Below are 17808 nucleotides of genomic sequence, written 5' to 3'. Positions count from 1 at the left end.
TGAAAATGAAAGTCACATCCAGCGAGAAGCCTAGGGTCTCAGCTTATATTCTTTCTAAGTTGTAGATAGCACTTGAGGGGAGACGGAAAAGCCATCACAGCAGGATCATGATGCATCTCCCCTCTCCTGCTTGAACCTCATGTAACTTGTGGCCCTAGCTTGGACACCACCTAGGGAGCTTTACACAAGGATCAAAAAGGAAAGCAACTGTGAAATTGGGCGGGTAAGGCAGTCTGAACCACTCTTAGACCCTGTCACTGTGCGCCTGACACCTTGTCTTTGCTTGAGGATTCCAGTTACTGGATATACCGCCCGTGGGAGGGGAGAATGAAGGAGGAGTGGTGCTATTCCCACCCACGCCCCTCTTATGCAAATGTTCTACCCCTCAGAGCTGGCAAGTGCATAGAATTCAAGGTATAGCTGCTAATAGGGCTTTTCTGACCTGAGGCAGGGACAGTGGGAAACTGTAACTAGTTTCTTCCTCATCTCTCTATACAAGTCCCTTCTATGCTGCCAAATGTCTATAGACAGCTTGGATATGAGAGGGTGGGGAGTGCCTAGGAGCCCAGGGTCTCCTGAAGCTCCACCCTTTGCCTCTTCCCACTCAATGGGTCATTGGAGAGAGAAGGGAAGACAAAATACCTTCTGGTAGATTTGGGGCACAAGATGAGGAACTTGGCCACCTGAGCCCACAGATATAGAACACACACCCGAGGGACTGTGCATGGTGTTTTATTGATGACAGTGAAATGGGACAGGGTCTTGTGGAGCATGCTCTGTAGGTCACACACTAGAGCCATAAGGCAAGGGTAACCAGGTAGCCAGGGCCTCTGGGGGCTGTCCACTGTGTCCTATGTCTCCTCATCTAACCCTAACCTAACAAGCAGCAGCTATGAGTCAGGGAATATTTTGGAGCCCCCATCTTCCAGGAGGCATGAAGGGTGAGAACAGAAATGCCAGGATGCAAGGGCAGAAGGATGAGAAAGGCAAGGAGGCCCCTAAGCTGTTCCTCCCCAAAACTTCCAATCCAGGTTGGCTCCTGCTGCCTTTTGGCTTGACCATGCTCCATGTCCCTGGTCCTGTCAGATGCTAAGCTTCCTGGAGGTGTGAGGAGGGCCTTTTTCTCCAAGAGCTTTGGTAGTGAGGTCTCTCCAGCCCCGCCTCACCTGCCTGCTACCCTGGTCTTGGATGTGGATGCCCCACTCCAACTGATGGGTGGAAGTACCATCCTGTTGGGCTTTGATTGTCTTGTTCCTAATGTATGGCAGTGAGGTGAATGGAGACCCTTGGACCCAAAGCACAACTCCTCAGTCCTATGACTATTAAGACCGTTGTTTGCTTGGGAATTTTGTTTCTTCCTTGTGCCATGTTGCCCACAGCCCCCACCCTCTTGTCACTATGAGGGAGCATCCCTTCCCTGAGTCTGGTGGGAAGGTCCCTGCTAAGGGGATCCTGGCCTGAGGGCACTGCCCAGTGGGGCAGTTTCTTGTGCAGGAGGCAAGGAAGGTGCCAGGGGTGCAGAACACACAGCTAGTACCTGGAATGGGAGCCTAGGGGGTCACTGTGCCCAAGAGGTGAGGGGTTCCCCTGCGTCTTCCAGAACCTTAGGACCACAGGCAGCCCTGGGACTGGGCAGGGGGTTGTGGGAGCTGAGCCTAGTGGCAGCCTAATGCCAGTCTAACTCCAACCTGCCTGGAGTGGGCATCCCAGCCAGCTGTGCCTGTGCCTGCCAGGGTAGGCCAGCAGGAGGCCATCAGTAGCTATCCTTGGGCCAAGGCCGGTTGCGCTGCCAGTTCCGGTCATTGTGGTTGTGCTCCGAGTCCTGGGCTAGGAGCCGGTCTTGGGGGTCATGCCCATTAGCACTGGGGAGCCCCGAGGTGTGTTGGCGGTGAGGCTGATACAGGTCCTGGTAGGTATCTGAATAGTCCTCCTCCAGGTGGCGTGAGCTGCGTTGTGAAGATCCTGTCCAGGCCTGGCGGGAGCTCTCGCTGGCCTCATCTGAGGGCATCAAGCTGTCCCGCTCCAGAGGTGAGTGCTCCTCGCCTCTCTCCCCCAGCAGCTGCTGGTTCTGAGGGCCACACAATAGCTCTAAGTGAAGCAGCATGGGATCTGGCTTCTGCCTCCCTCCCACCTCTGGCAGAGTGGAAGATTCTTCCCCTCAACTCAATTTACAGGTATAAGAGGAATTGGTGTGAGGAAGAAGCATGCTGGATTATCTTTCCTGGTCAGATAAAGAATATTGGAGCTTTTGACCTCTGCAAAATTCAGGCTCTGCCTCCAAAACTGACTAGGAGGAGGGTTTGGAGATGTTTGTTTCTTTCTTTCCTTCCTTTTTTTTTTTTTTGGCTACTGGGGACTAAACCCAGAACCCAGAGCAGGGCTTTACCACTGAGCCACATCCCCAGCCCTCTGTGTTTCTATTTTGAGACAGGTTCTCGCTAAGTTGCTGAGGCTGGCCTCAACCTTGCAATCCTCCTGCCTCAGCCTCCTGAAGATAATGTTTCTCTTGACTCCCTAGAAAACAAATCTTTGATTACCCATCTTATCGATTTACTCTCAACCAGGAAATTCCTTGGTCCATGTGCACTAGCTTTGTACAAAGTGGAAGCAGAGCTGAGAGCTCAACAATCCATTGGCCTTCTGAACGATAGGGCAAGGAAAATCCTCTGGGCAGAAAGGGTATGTGGTTTGGCTGGCAACGGTAACCCATTGTAAATGGTTACCTGAAGTCCAGGGATGGCACTGGGAGGGCCCAGAAGTCCAGGGCCAGGGGCTGGGTGGTGGGTGGCCCTCCAGTAAACCTCTAGGTACTCAGCCAGGTGCTCACAGGCATCCTCCAGCTGGTTTTCATCCAGAATCACATCAAATGACTCCTGGGGAAGGAGGGTAAAGGGAAAATGTTGGCTTCCTCTTGGCAGCAGTCCCTGCCCATCTCTACCACACCTGCTGCCCTGGAAGAGTGGGTATAGAAACCGCTGACCCAGGCACTCACCGGTGGGCACTGAACCAGTTTATCATATGCCATCATCTGTACTGTCAGATGCTTCATTTGTGATTTCCCACGGGAGCGAATGAGCCGCTGGAGTACCTGCAGGGGGGGAGGGTGGAACACTTACGAGTGGTGTTCAGAGACAATCTCATACCCTAGGAAAGGGCCTAAGCAGAGGTGTGCTGCATGCTAGGGGGCAGTTCTGTGGGCCTTCCCCATGCCCCTGTTGACTTACCTTGGGTGAGGATACTTTGACAAAGACGATGATGGGGGCCAATGAGGTCTTAGCCAGCTGTGCTGGGTGATTGATGGTGTCGGCATCCAATACTACTAGCTGCAGGGATTTGGCCAGCTCAAATATACGCTCAATCTCACTCTGTACCTCAGCTAAGGAAAGGAGCACAGTGCTCTGTAAATAGCACCCACTATTTACTCCCAGGACTTTGAGGGCTCCCAAATGGCAATCTAGAAGGAACTAGAGGCCTGGACAGGCAGAAGACCAGGGAATTGAGTAAGGGGATGGGTTCTTGATTATCTTGGGGCAGGCAGAGGAGACGGGCAGAAAAACAAGGAATGGGCAAGAAAAAAGGGAGAAGGTAGGTTCTCACTAGCTCTGGAGTGGGTAGAGAAGCAGGAGATGGGGACTCCTCACCAATGCTGGAACGGGCGGAGGAGCGCTCAATGATGGTCCTCTTGCCAGGATTGTTAAGCACAGATCTCTTTGCCAGTGAGAGGTCTGCTGTGACTCGGGTAATGGAGATCCTGGGGTAGGGGTGGGAAACCACAGCTGGCTTCAAACCTCAAACCATAAAAAGCCTCAGCCTCTCCTTACCCAGATTTCTAGCTTTCCCTTTAGAGGAGACTTGCTCTAGGCATGGGGAAGTAGTCAATGATCTTCTCTCTGGTTCTCAGGTCAGGCCAGGCCAGGGCAGCTTACCTGCCATCAAATCTATGTTTGAGGAAGTCGAAGAGAGCCTTCTGCATCATGTCTGTAACCTGGGGGGAGGGCACAGTACTGATGCAAGCCCTCTTGGAGAGAGCAGTGTCCCCATACAAGGTCCCAGAGTTTTCTCCTTCCCACTGGCCCTGGGGCCTGCATATGGCAGTCTTGCCAGGGGTGACTCTTTGGGGTTGGGATTTCCTCTCACCTCATAACCTTTCAGAGAGGGTCCCACCAGCACCACAGGCCGCATGGAGGGCACCACATCATATGGGGGAACATGTTCTGCCTGCAGAATAAAGAAAATTATGGCCCTGGCACCAGCCTTATGCCTGAGTGGAGGGGGTAGTCAGAAGTTCTGGGTTCCCTCCCCTCTGTTCTGCCCCTCCAACAATGACTGCCCAGAAAAGTGTCCCTGTAGCCATGAGCCCCCCAGCCCATCTCCCTTTCTTGACTCACCTGCTTTTGCTTCTGCTTGGCTTTTTGGAAAAGGAAATAAAAGATTAAAGTTGGTGAAGGGAAAAGGCCCTGAAAGCATGGTATTCCCTTCCCCATGAGAGACACTGGGCTTCGCCCAGTTCTTTTGATCCCTCCACCAGCCCCTTCCCACACAGTTCACTGGGAGAATCCCCTTTTCCCCTGTGTCTTAGTTACCCATCTACCCAAGGTGGGTGGGTTAAGGGGAGACTACCTAGAGATGGAGGAGGGGAACGTCGGTTGCCAATGTCACTCAGGCTAGAAGGGTTCCCAGATCTCCTGAGAAGAAAAAAAGAAAAGAGAGTATAAATGTGTATGTTCTATGTTATCCAATAGTTGTATAAATGCCCACCCACTTATGAAAATGGAGTACCTGTGCTAAGTATGCATCTGTGGGTGTATGTGTAGATCTGTGTGGTGTAAATAATGTACAGCTGGGTCTTTGTGTACATATGTGGTGCATTTGACATGTACTGTGGGCCAAGTGCACGTTTGGGGTGTGTGTTTATTGAGTTACAGTCTGCTCTCACCTGGCCTTCTGCTCCTGTTTGAGTCGGATGCTCTCCAGGTGCTGGGGGCTGGGGATGAAGGCGATGTCCCCACCCTCTTTCACTAGCCGCCCGATCCACCAGTCATTGCTGTACTTCTGGGGTGGAGCAAGAGGGGCAGTGAGAGGAGCCAGCCCAGGCCTCGGGCTGAGCTGGTCTAAGGAAAAGTAATGCCAGGGGCAGTGACAGGAGAAGGTGTTAGAAGGAAAGGCAGTCCGGGTCAAGCCACAGGATTTCAGAGTACAGCATCACAGTGGTCCCAGGGGACCTCAGAGGCAACTAATTTAACTGTTCACTTTACAGATATAGAAACTGAGGATAAAGCCAGGTCTCAGAATGGTAGAGACCTAGGGATCAGGTCTAGGGTGTAAAGGGTGTACAGGTGTATATAAAGGTAAGAATGGAAGAGTTTGGAGACTTCTTATTCACAGACTAAGAATTAAAGTAACAGGCATTGGGGGAGAAGCAAGAAAAGCAGATGCTAGAGGCTTTTTGGGGAAGGGGAGCTGATTACCTCTTTAATGTGCAGAAAATCTTTGGCCTCAAAGTTGACTCCAGAGCCTTGGACTGGGCACTCCTCATCCAGTACACCACAGTAGCTGACATTGGTCCTCACAGCAAATGCCACAGGTTTGTGCTGAAGAATTCAGCGGTTAGTACAAGGCACCCCTTCCAGTTTTGGCACACCATCAGGGGAAGGTGAGAGCGCCAGTAGAGGAGTTTGGTGTCAGCCTGAGCCTTTGCCCATTGCATGTGCACACACACGTACACACACACACTCATGCTCAAGTTTATCCTTCCTGACTCCACAGGACCCAGGACCCAGTGTAGGTTTCCCTCAGTCTGGCCTCCTACCCAAAAGGTATACCTTGGCCCTCTCAAGCTGCTGCTGAGCCTGGCTCTCCACTTCGCGCCGGGCACTCTCCCGGTCCTCTTCCAGGGAGACGTCTGAGTCTAGAGATGGGCGGCTGGTATAGGAGTCAGCTGAACCCTGGGATGGGAGAAAGGCTGTGACCCCTGGGCTCAGGTGTGAAGGACACCAGAAAGGCATCCTCTTAAAGCTACACTGGTGCCTCTGTTACAGCCTCTCCATCTCCCAGGGGGTAATTGGAATCTCATGCTGCTTCTATCCACTGAGAAGGAACACAGTGCCTCTGAACCTACAGGGAAGCTGGTCTGATCCATATATGCAAAGATCAGGGCCCCTTCCCTCCCAGCCTATTAATACTGCAGCTTTGTATAGAGACATCACTTCTCCCTCCTTTTTCTCTTCTCTACCAAGTCCTCTGAGACAGAGAAGGGAGATGATATGTACTGAAGATGATATGCTAGAGATAATTCTCAATCCAGGAGACCAGCCCCCCCTTGTTCACACCAGCCTAAAAAGCAGCCTGGACATCATCTCTTAAGATGTTTGAGAAGAGTACAGCCAGGAACAGTCAAGAGACGCTGGTTGCCACCTCACAGGCCTGAGTGTCTGGATGTAGTCATTTGCCCTCTTAGGGTCCACCTTCCCTACTCCAACAAGGTTTTGAAGGCTCCCAAATGGTAAGCCCTTGCTCTTCTCTAGTGTGAAGACTGAGCTGTCAACTCCTGGAAGCTACCTCCCCTTTACTGTCCCTACCACCCACTTTCTTTCATTTCACACCTGCTGGGGCATATGGCCAGGTGTGAGCAGCAAATCAGACAGACTAAGAGGGCAATACAAAGCTATCTCCCTGGGCACAGCAAAGGCTGGGCCACACCTACCGCTTGGCCTATATCTCCCCACCCCTTTCCTGGGCCCAGGTGGATATCAGGCCCTGGAGGAAGACCACACTGGTGCCAAGCAACCCAGCTGAGGTAGTACAGGACCCTGGGGATGTGGGAGGGTGTCTTTGGTAATATGAAAAGAGAGTCTCAAAGATCTTCCCATAGAAAGGATCTTTGAGCAAAGAAGGTGCATTTGAAGGGTTGCAGAGTCCACCTTCAAGGCCATAAGGGAGTTGTCCAAACTAATAAGAAGATCCAGAGTTAGAGTCAAGTGGTTGGAAGTTAGGATATCTGAGTTTTCCCTGCAAGTCTAGGGAAAATGAAATCTTGTTTTCTACCTCAGTTTTCCTCTTTAAGGGCAAAAGTCTGAAGGGATACTTTGCTCAATTCTGAGATGCCAGTGGCAGAGAGAAGGAAGGAGCTTGGATAAAGGGTTCCTGTAGGAGTGTGTGGGAGAAGAGGTTTTAGGATCCCAGGCTGAGGAATATTCATTCTGTTAAGCCTATGGGGCATGGTCACCTACAGAAGGCAGTAAAGGCTAGATAGACTCTCAGTGGAAGAGACAACATCAAGCACCTGCTCATTAGTCATGCCTTCTTCCTCATCACTGCCTTGGGCAAGAGGGCTGGTCAGCTTGGTGTCAGTCAGGGCCCTACAGCCTAAGCTAGAGATAACATCTATAGTAGACCCAAGGCATGGACACAGTTCAGGGGGAAAGCCTTTCATTTGAAAGGAGCAGAGTTTGCTTGTGTTCCCTATCTCTACTGAAAACAAAATAAGGCTGGCTTGGCAGCAGGATAATGAGAGGCTGAGCCCCAGAAAAAAACCTTTGTATAGAGTGAGAGTCCTCCTTCCCAGGAGCCTTAGAACACAAGTGCTAACTCTGTGAGACATTGCGGGCTGAGTGAGGGGACAGAAGCCAAAAGGACAGGAGGCAGGAGGCAAGGCAGGATGACCATTCACTTGGCATATGTCAGAGAAAGACCTCCTAGATGCCCAGCATGGTGCTGAGAGAGGAGTTCCATCTTTATTCCCTGCTGCCCAGGCTCTCAGCCTTATTTAGGGATCTTACTATCCCTATCTGGGGCATCTGACTTAGTTGGCCTCTCACACTAGGAAGGGAATGTCAGAATCTCTCCCTAAATATTTAATAAGTTGTGCTCAGAATGGAACCCCTCTCCATGATTCCAAAGTCCTAAGGGCTTGCTCATCTTTCACGCTCTGATATCACTTTGGGAGAGTCAGGGCTGTCCTAAAAAGCATATGTTGGGGTCTTACTTTCCCCACTCCCTGATATGCCAAAACAGCCAGAGGCTCAGTACTTGGGAGCTGCCAGAGTTGGCACAGTGCCCTGGTGGTGCCCCCCTTGCCTGGTGAGTGTGTGGGCAGGCTGCAGCTCCTCTCTTGCCTGGCACGGGGGAAGGAGAGGAGGGAGATGAGCCTGTGGATTTATTTAGAGCCTGATCTCCCTCCTACTGCTTCAGAGGGGGCCTCAGGGAGAGCAAGGAGCCAGGCAAGGGGAAAGAAGGTGGGGGAGGATGATCCAGGAACCAGAGGGGAACAGCAATGGGTCAGCAGGCTCCTCTCCAATACCATCCACGCGTCAGTCTTTTCCTTGCAATGGTCCTCGCCTTCTCACCAGGGATGGGAAGAGCCTCCTAGGGCCCTGCAGCCCCATTGAGAGGTTTGTTCTCAAGCTCACCTTGGCCCCCTGGGCTACACCAGCTGTCCCTTCAACTGTCAGAAAGAGGTGTCCACCAGAACCTTGAAAATCATCTGCTCTAGCTGCAATGTAATTAGCCCCAGAGGACCCATGGAAAATTCGGCCCAGAAGGAGCTCAGTCCCAGAAAAGGACTGACAGCTGCCTGGTCTGAGCCCCAATATCATCTATACTGGACCTGGTGGTGAGCGATGGGAGAAGACTTGACTCAATGGTGCTTTCAGACCTGGGAATGCTCAACCCTTCATCCTATCAGAGGCCCCCTCCGAGCCAGTTGTCTTTTACTAAGAAGGTCTTCTTGTGGGATGTTTGAGGGAAGGCTGGCAGCTCCAAGGGACTGAGGCTGCTCCCCGGACTCTTATCTTTCCAGGCATATTCCCTGCTCTCTGAGCTCCTGCTCCGGGAATCACTGCCTAATGAGCTGATTTGTCTCAGTGGGTCAGGAGATAAAAGCAAAGAGAAGAATTAAATATTTATTGGTTGCCTGGTTCTCTGAGCAAAGAGCTTCCTCTCCATCCCCAGGCCCTCAGCTCTTCTGGCCTCACCTCCAGGCCCTCCATGCTGAGCAGGAGCTCAGGACACCCGCTGCTCTGAGAAAGCCTCAGGAGGGGGCTGAGTAATGGATGGGGCTCAGTCAGCTGGGCCACCCATGTGCTGGATGTCCAGGTTTCAGCCTGGGAGAGAAACTGGGCTAGAGAAAGGGTGAGGAGAAAAGGCAATTCGCAGAGATGGAGAACAGAGAGGAATGATGATGCTCCTCAAGTTTTAGGATTCCTCTGACTGAAGAAGCTGGTACCCGACTCTCTGATGTTCTCCTAGCCCCCCAATTTGTCCTTTACCTTGAGGCACTGGTCTGGAGTGTCCCCCCTGCCCAGGAGCACCAATTTCTCTCCAACAGCAGTGTTTAGACCCCATAAAGCCAGAATTTGCAACTCCAGACATTGCGTGTTCCCTCTCTAAAGCCTCAGTGTCTATAGCCTCGACCCCTTTCTCCCTCTTCCCTTTCTGCCCTGGGCTTTGGGGCCACCTGCTCAAATCTCCCCCAACTCCAGTGCCCCCTCCATACATTCCTACACCCCTTAGTCTAGGCCTGGGGCACTGGGAAGCCCCTGGCCTGAAAACCCATCTCTCCACTTTCCTAGAACGCCCCCCTACGCGCCCTGCCCCGCCACTGAGGCGTTTTTCAAAGTCCTGAACTGGGGGAAGGGTTGAAGGGAAAGGAGGTGTCACCCCAATTGCCCCACCCCCACCCTCCCCGTGGGCACTCACCGCCTCCGAGTCCTCAAACCCGGGCACGTAGGAGTCGTCATACATGGGGGAGTCCGGGTGGGGAAGCGAGCGGCGCCGGGGGCGGGAGCGGCCCGGAGGCTGGGGCGAGGACAGCGGGCCGCGCCCGAGATGCCACGGAGCCCCGCAGCCCTGCGGGCGCGGCGGAAAGCGAGAGCAGCGCGAAGGAGGGAGCGAGCCGCGAAGACCAGCTGCTCGGAGCTCAAATCACCGCTNGGGGCAGCGGGGAGGAAGGGAGGAGAGGCTGCGGGCGGGGCGGATCCGGGCGGGAGGAGGCGGGGCGAGGAGAGATGTGGAGACAGAGACGCTCAGCAACCCAGGAACTACTCCGCGGGGAAACAAAGGGCTGCCGCGGGGGGAGGGGAGGGGGCGCGAGGCAGGGAGGAGGCGCGAACTGAGCCAAGACCGGAGAGACCACGGGTGACGGGAAGGCAGGAGAAGACAAAAAGCAGTAATCGAGGCAGAGGAAGGAAAATGCGAAGACTGAGGGTCACAGGAGAAGCCGGGGAGGTGGATCGGGGGTGGGGAGGAGGGACGGGCAGCAGACGGGGAGAGTCCCAGGTGAGAAGGCAGTGTGTCCGGAGTGTTATCGCTCCCTATGAGACAACAAATGCAAACCCCGTAGTAATACTGGGGAGGAATCGGTTTGGCGACCCCAGGCCGATGCCTTGAAAGCAGCCCCTGTCTCAACAGATGCTTCGCCCGGTCTGTACTGGGCTGCAGCAAAAGGCGGTGTCGCCCAACCCTTGAGAAGGGGGTAATTTCCCAAGCCGGGTAGGCCCGTTACACCTGTTGCGCGGGAAGATTTCATCCTAGCCTGGCCAGGATGGAAGTTCCCTTCCTAAAGTCCTTGCCAAGGATTGTGCCAGGCATTGCCAAGGCATCTGTGGGAACTGGAGCAGGAAGGGGCTGTTTTAGGTGAACCTAAAGAGAAAGGGGAAGAAACCAGAGGATGGCGGTAGGTGGGTGAGACAAAAGGTGGGATCGTGGCACACTAGGGTTGGGAGGACAAAATAGCAAATCTCCTGCTTTGCAAAAGGTCCAAGATAGGGTGGGCACTATCCTAGTTCTAGCCACAGTTCTACTCTGCATCACTCAGTCTCCTTCAAAGGAGTACTGCGATTTGATATAGAGCAGCAGCCCTTGTCTTCAAGAAAATTTTCCCCAAATCTACCCACTTAAGTTTCCTCCTTTTTGCATTTCCTGAGCATAATTATTCATTTGAATTCTCACCACCTACCTGAGCACCCCAAGAGGAGGATGTGATAGACTTGAATTACCTTTGGAGCATACACACTTTGGTCTATGCTCTTGTCCCTAAACTCAGTCCTTTCCATTCCCAGTTTCTCATACCCAGGAGGGTGAGTTCAGGAATTTACTCATCCCTTTTACCGTTGGAGGCTAAAGGGAAATCAGAAAGCCAAAACTGTAATGGGTTTGATAAGATTCATAGCAGAAGGCACAGTGCATTGGAGAGAGAGGAAGATCACACAAATCAACTAACTTGCCACCTGTATCACTTCTTCCTATTCCCTTGGCAAGAAAAAGTGAAGGGGACTCATCTTCAGACTGTCAAATTTGTCTGCCCACACCTTTGAGTGGGCCACTTCAGCCCTTCTTTCTCCTGGGGTTGGCAGATAACTGTTGCAGTCCCTGTGACTGAGAATGCTGGTCACAACTGAGGGAGGCAGTCCGATTTCACAATTCCCTCTCATTCCTACAGGTGTAGGGGTGATATATTGGTTTTTCTGTACTGAAAGGTCCCAGATACTGTCTTCACTTTTATGTCCTCTCCCAGTTCCTCACTGTTCCTTGTATCCTCCTTTTTTCTTCTCTCCATCCAGAGGGTAGAGAGGTGTGAAAGAGTGCCCTCCTGGGAGATGGTCCTAATGGTTCTCTCCCATCCCTGAATCTACTCTCCTGGTCTCTTCTTTTTGGACTCTCCCCATGCACATGGGGTTCTGGGACTGTAGGTAACAGAAGATCTGCCATTAGCAGCACTCCTTCCTCACACACATTGTTGCCTTCATCCCCAGCTGGGACAATGGTGTGTAAGTCTGCTCCTGAGGCATGAGTTGCCATGCTCACCACTCCCAGGAGATCGATTCAAGTTCCTCATATCTGGGCCCATCCCCTGGGTCCCTTTGGTGCTTCAGAGCCTCCCTTCCACCTCCCCATAATCCTTTCATTTCTCACCTCACCCAAACCTGCCTACTCCAGTTCTCATACCATACTAATCATGGATGCAGGACCTAAGAGGCAAAGCTGAAATAACCAGGTTTAGGAGAGTCTCTAGAATGCATTACAGCTTCTCTAAGCTGTGCATATCCCAATCCCCAGGCATCGAGTAGAGAAACTGAGGCAGGAGCTAGGACTTCTGGACTAAATGGAGATCGGTAGCATTCTAGCTGCTAGGCTGCCCCCAGGGAACTTAGAATGGGCACCAGGGGGAACTTGAGAGAGCCTTCCTATTAATCCAGCCCATTTTCTGGCTCCCCAATCAGTCCTCCCTCCCATTCCAGTCCCAATACTAAGGAGCTCTGGCTGCCCCTTCCTCTCTTACCCAGTGGCCCTTTTATCCTTGGCCTTACCTCTGGTTTCCCCTCCCTCCTCATGCTGCAGTCTCCCCCAAATGTGGGCCCTCTCCTAAGCTTGAAGCAGAGCTCTCCTCCCACCCACTGGGAAAGGGGGGGGTGCCCGTAGTTACCTCGTTCAGCAGGAAGGTTGCACTGGAGTCAGAAAAAGACATAGACCGGGCTATTGGCTTCTCCCCCTCCCCCGGGCCAGGGGCTCCGAGGTGGGAGCAGGACCCAGCCGCTGTTCTGCACACTGGCTCCCGCCTGCACGCTTGGCCTCGCCCCACGCCTGCCCGACTCAGCCGCCTGCTCTCTTCCCTCGCTCCTGGTTCCTCCCCTTTCCCTCCTCCCTCCCTTCCCCCTCCCTTCCTCGCCGCCTCCCTTCGCCTTTCAGTCCTGCCTCTTTCCACTTCCGTCTCTCTCTACGATCCCTGTTCTCCGTTCATCTGGGTGCCTCCCTTTGTCCTTCCGTCCCGATCGCTCGCTCTCCCTTCCCATCTTCCCTTCCCCCTCCGCGTCTTCCTATACCTCCTCCCGGGAAAGTGTAGGGACCCTGGAGCTCCCACCGCCGCAGGCAGAAGGGCGGGAATAGTTCAAAGTCTGCCCTGGCACCTGATCTTTAGGAGAGGGTTCTGCCGCCCTGACCTTGCTTCCCGCGTTCTGCTCTTACACTCCTGTACCCCAGGAAGAAAGGCACCGCGATCCCAGCGGCAGCCGCGACCCCGACTTCAGCCGAGGGAAGGACCAAAAAGGAAGAATGCTAGCGTTCGGCTTGCTTGCCGAAGCTTCAGGGCGCCCCCTCAGGGCTCCAGAGAAGCCAAGTCCATCTACCCCTCCCAGGGGCCAGACCCTGGGGCTTCTGAGGGATTTATTTGGAGACAGTCCAGCCGCGACGCTCCCCGCTCCCGGGGGAATCTCTACCGTCTTCCCTCTTTCCTGGGTCCTGAACCCCGCAAAGGGCGAGGCGAAGCGAGGTGGCTCCTTCCCCATTGGTTGCAGTGCCTCCTGGGCTCGCTGGCCAGGTGTCTGCGCACGTCCTCCAGGTGGCTGCACCCACCGGGGGTCCTGTCTCTTGCCAGCAGGAGGCGCTGCCCTGACCTGGCGCAGCCCCTAAAGAGATCCCGCCGAAGCCTAGAATCCCACTCCCTCTCTCCGGGAACTACAGTCCCACCTCCAGACCCCCAGGAAGGGATCCGGGAATAGAGTATACTCTATACCCATTCCCGTGGGGCTCCTTTGAGGCACCCGCGGTCCCCGGACTCTGGACCATTCCTACCTCCATCCTGGTCTAAAGGGGCGTCCGGTTAAGCCGGGCAGCGGCCCAGTTGGGACTGGGCAGCAGGAGCAGAGTCTCGGGACAGCTTCTCGGGTCAGTACCCCTTCCCGCCCCTCCGGCGGGCACGTCAAATAGGACAAGCCCAAGTTCTGGCGGGGGAGGGAGGAGCGGGGGTGTAGTCCCAGTCGTCTCTCTCCCTGCACCCTTCTCAGCGGACCAACCCCTCATTGGTTCTTCCAAATCCCCAACATCCAGGCTGGACCCTTCTCCATACCCAAGACGGCGTCTGGGAGTGGGGGCGACAGACCCTCTCACGGTAGCAGGCCTGAGACTGAAAGACCTGGGTCTCCAACTTCACCTCAGCACTACTAGAACTCTCCCTTTCCCAGCTCCCCTTTAAACCCACTTCCTCTGGGGTGATCAGGACCCCCCCCCCAACCCTCTTATTCCCTGAGGATCTCAGGAGACTTGCTCTCCCTGTCTGCTCAGCTGTCCCTCCACTTGTCCCCATTCCAGAAGGAGCTACATTGTAGAAGAGTCCATTCTCAGAGCTCTCACCACCCTCAGCTCTTCCTTGGGCTGGATTTAACCTGGAAAGTGCTTTGTGAGGACACCGCCTCCCCTCTCTCTGTGGTCTAGTTAGAGGATCCGCGGATCCCCTAGGGACTGCCAACCCCCCCACCCAAGTTACTCAGCTTCAACCTTTCAGAGGAGATGTGTGTGTGTGTGTGTGTGTGTGTGTGTGTTCACAATGTGTGTGGAGGTTTTTTGTTTTGTTTTTGTTGGGGGGCTCTAATAGAGGGAGCAAAAGCTTTGCCTTTCATTCGGCAATAAGACCTGGAGGGAGAGAGGCTCCCCCTCCTTACCCCGCCCCCTGCTGCTGACCACGGCTAATGGACTAGCTCCTCTGGGCCTTGGGGCAGCTTGAGTTTCCATAGGAGAAGCAATTGTCCCTGGCTCCCTCTTCCCCTTCCTTCCCTCTACTCCCTCTTCCCCTTCCTTCCCTCTACTCCCTCTGCCTGAATCCATGGTTAGAAACCATCTCCCCTCTTTAAAATAGAAATATCAATTACTTCTCCTTGAGCCTATCAGAGGGAATCTGAGGTGCACAGGATCAGTTCACATATCCATCTGCTACAGAAAAGATCGGAGCTTCAGAGCAACAACCAGGAGACCAGTCTCTAGATTCCCAAGCTGCCCTTTTCCAAGCCCCTTTGTGTGAGATGACCGGTAGGATCATTCCCTCTCTGAGACCTGTCCAGGACACACACCCCCTCTTCTTCCCTAAGGGAGGTCCCTCAGGTTTCCCTTCTCTGGCTCTGACCTCACAGTATCTGGGCAGGGCATCCTAAGAGGGGCTTCTAGCATGGACAAAGTTAGGGGACCCTTGCCCTAACTTGCCCATTCAGGTCCTGGACTTTAGCATACAAGCTGGAGGACTTTCCAGGCAGCCCATCCCTTCTCCCTGGATCCAACTCACCTTGTCCCCTGACCTCCCAGATTTCCAGGTTGTCAGGACTCAGGATATTTGGCAGGGCCCCTGCTGACCTTTCTGGCTAATTTCTGCACAAATGAAGCTCTGCACTAGGAGTTTGCCCTACGGCTATAGAGCTGAATTTCAACCTCTGTTTGCCTCCTCAGCATGGCATAATCCACACACCTGTGCTTAGTGGCCCTGGTATTTGAAAATCTGTGCACGACAGGATAGAGATCACTACAGCTATTCCTTTATGTCTATTCTACCAGACCAAAAAAGATGCCTAGCCCTTCTCTTCTGGGAAAATTTGGCAGTAGTTTCCACAGGGAATCCCCATGGCCAAATCCAGATATTACTCTGGGGAAGTTCCTCAGACATCAAACCTCAGTCTCTCCTGCTGCAAGCAGTCTTCTTTTTCTGGCCTCCTGCCTCTGGGTCCATGGTGTTATTTGATGCCTTGAGGCACTTTCAGCCTCCATCCCCTGATGCAGCATTTGCTATAAATATATCTGAAGAGTTTCTTGCTGACAGTGCCCAGAAAGATTACACCCTCCTTCCTGCAAGCAGGCCTCCAGGGACTGGGGAGTCAGCTATGGCTTCAAGACCTAACACTTACCTACTCTGGGACAGACAGTGTGACTGCTCTGTGGATTTGGGAGTTCTGCCTTTTGAAGGGGAAGGTGAGAAAGCTGAGATACTTGACTCTCATCCTCCTGCTGTCCAGAGTCTGGCTCATCCTGGCACACAGTAGGTGCTTGATATATGTTTGTTTTAGTCTTAGACCTCAGTTTCCCCTCTGGCTCCATTGCATGTATTATGTGATTCCAGGTCCACAGAATGGGTTGGAGTGGGAACCAGGCTGGGGAAGGAGCAGAACTTTAGGGCTGCCTCAGCATGGGGCATGGAAGGCAGGATCCCTAGGATGGTGGGGAAGGAGGCTGGCTGCACTTTAGCACCATTTCTCCTCCCTGGAGGCAAAGAACCACTCTTGCCAAACTCCCAACACTTTAGGATTCTGAATCATCTGCTCAAGGGGTGGGTTCACCTACTTACCCGACTCCTGCAGGCTTATAAGCTTAGTAAATATCAGGCTAGCCAGGGAAGTTGGGGTGGAAAAGCAATGGGGGCAGCAGTGTTTGATTTCAGATAACAGAACTTTTAGGGGAGAGGTTCCTCAAGTGGGAGCAGCTGAAACATGTCAAAAACTTGGGATAAAGCGGACTTGCATCTTTTAGGAGGATAGCCTGGAAAAGGCTCAGAAGCATGGGGTGTGAGGCTGAGCCCCGCATGTACAGCTGGCCTGGCGGGAGTGGGGTTGAGGCTCTGTGATGATCCCTCCTCTCTGCCTCTCTGGTTTGCATGTGAGTTTCCTTATGTCCATGGTATGACTCCTCTTATCCAGACCAGAGCCCCTCCCTAACAAAGAGCAGGGGAGGAGGTACCAGCATGGGTGTGGAGGTTAGGTATATTCTACTTGCTCTACCAGCCCTCTGCCCCACTTCTGACTCCCCCAATGTAAGGCTCTGAGCTGTGGTAGCCATCTCTGGCTCAGAATGAGGGCATAGTGCCTACAGCCTCCCCAGGAATGAATTATTGAAGAGGGCATAGTGCCAGTTGCTCATAGCTCTTGCCCCTTGGGCCCAACATTGCCTCTTGCTCTGCTTCTCACGGCTTCAAGGGTGATGATGAGTCCTGGGGTCCTGAGAAGGGAACATTAGGGAGAGGTAGAAACTGGATAGGGATGAAGAAGCAGGGCCTTAGGGTGGAGGCAAGTAGGCTGATAAAGTGTGGTTCCCCCTCATGAATGAGGAGGGTACTCTTAGAACAGAGGGAGCTGGCAGTCATCTGGAACCAGGTTGGAAATTAGAATGGAAAGACCCTTGACCCTTGTGACTGTCCAGATTTGGAAGTTTGAATTCTTGTAAAGCCTCTGGTGTACTAGAGGCAGAAGGAGTCTGGGTTCTTCCTTGAACAACCTGAGGTTAGCCCCAGTATGGTCTGTTAGCTAACCAAGAATGCTCTGTGCAGAGCTCTCATGCCTCTGCTCCAAATGAGATCCTGCATGTGTGTTGTGAGTAGAAGGCAGTTAAGTGTCAGGGACCTACACAGGCCACCTGGAACTATGGAAAGAAGGCAGGATTTGGAGTCTGAAGACAAGAATGCAAGTCCTAATCCTACCATTTACTAGTTGTGGGCAAGCCATTTATTATCTCAGAAACCACTGATGTACCAGTGAATGACTGATGTGGTTCAGTGGCAGACTGCTTGCCTTAGTATGCACAAGGCCCTGGGTTCTGTCCCAGCACCACAACATACAAACAAATACATGAAGCAAACAAGCTATCTTTATTTATTTTTAAACTTATGTATTTATTTGGTACTGGGGATTGAATTCAGGGGCACTTTACCACTGATCTATATCTGCAGACTTTTCAATTTATTTTTAAAATTTGAGACAGGGTGTCCTACATTGCTAAAACTGGCCTTGAACTTCAATTCCCTTCCTCAGCCTCCTGAGCCTCTGGGAACACAGTTGTGTACCACCGTGCTCAGCTAAAGCTATCTTTGAAAAAAAATAAGAAATAAAAAGGGGAAAGAACAATGTTCATTTATCACAAGACTCTGGGAGTATTCAACAGGAACAGTGTGTTTCAAAAAATGTAAATTGCTATATCAAAGTTATTGGGAGTAGGAGTATGAAAAGGGAAGCAGCTGGACATGGTGGTCCACACCTATAATCCCAGCAACTAAAGAGGCTGAGGTAG

The 17808-nt window shown here is 52.9% G+C and overlaps 1 protein-coding gene across 3 annotated transcripts; it reads right to left on the bottom strand.

Annotated features, from left to right (window-relative positions):
- Positions 1-716: 716 nt before the first annotated feature.
- Positions 717-13660, bottom strand: Cacnb3 (calcium voltage-gated channel auxiliary subunit beta 3). 3 transcript variants are annotated; one of them, XM_048802627.1, is made up of 13 exons: positions 13567-13660; positions 5823-5945; positions 5469-5591; positions 4937-5052; positions 4621-4685; positions 4389-4408; positions 4138-4218; positions 3927-3985; positions 3642-3751; positions 3225-3376; positions 2993-3088; positions 2724-2873; positions 717-2068 (listed from the first exon to the last, which is right to left on the bottom strand). In XM_048802627.1, exons 1-13 carry the CDS (start codon positions 13570-13572, stop codon positions 1754-1756), a joined length of 1416 nt encoding a protein of 471 aa, XP_048658584.1. In that variant the 5' UTR covers positions 13573-13660; the 3' UTR covers positions 717-1753. The 3 variants fall into 3 exon arrangements, with proteins under 3 accessions (XP_048658584.1, XP_015348778.1, XP_015348777.1); XM_015493292.2 differs by lacking the exon at positions 13567-13660 and adding an exon at positions 12422-12617; XM_015493291.2 differs by lacking the exon at positions 13567-13660 and adding an exon at positions 9697-9927.
- Positions 13661-17808: the final 4148 nt, after the last annotated feature.

This window comes from Marmota marmota, unplaced genomic scaffold, assembly GCF_001458135.2.
Source record: "Marmota marmota marmota unplaced genomic scaffold, marMar, whole genome shotgun sequence".
NCBI lineage: Eukaryota > Metazoa > Chordata > Mammalia > Rodentia > Sciuridae > Marmota > Marmota marmota.
Note: the sequence above shows the minus strand (reverse complement) of the source record. Positions and strands in the feature narration are given on the sequence as shown.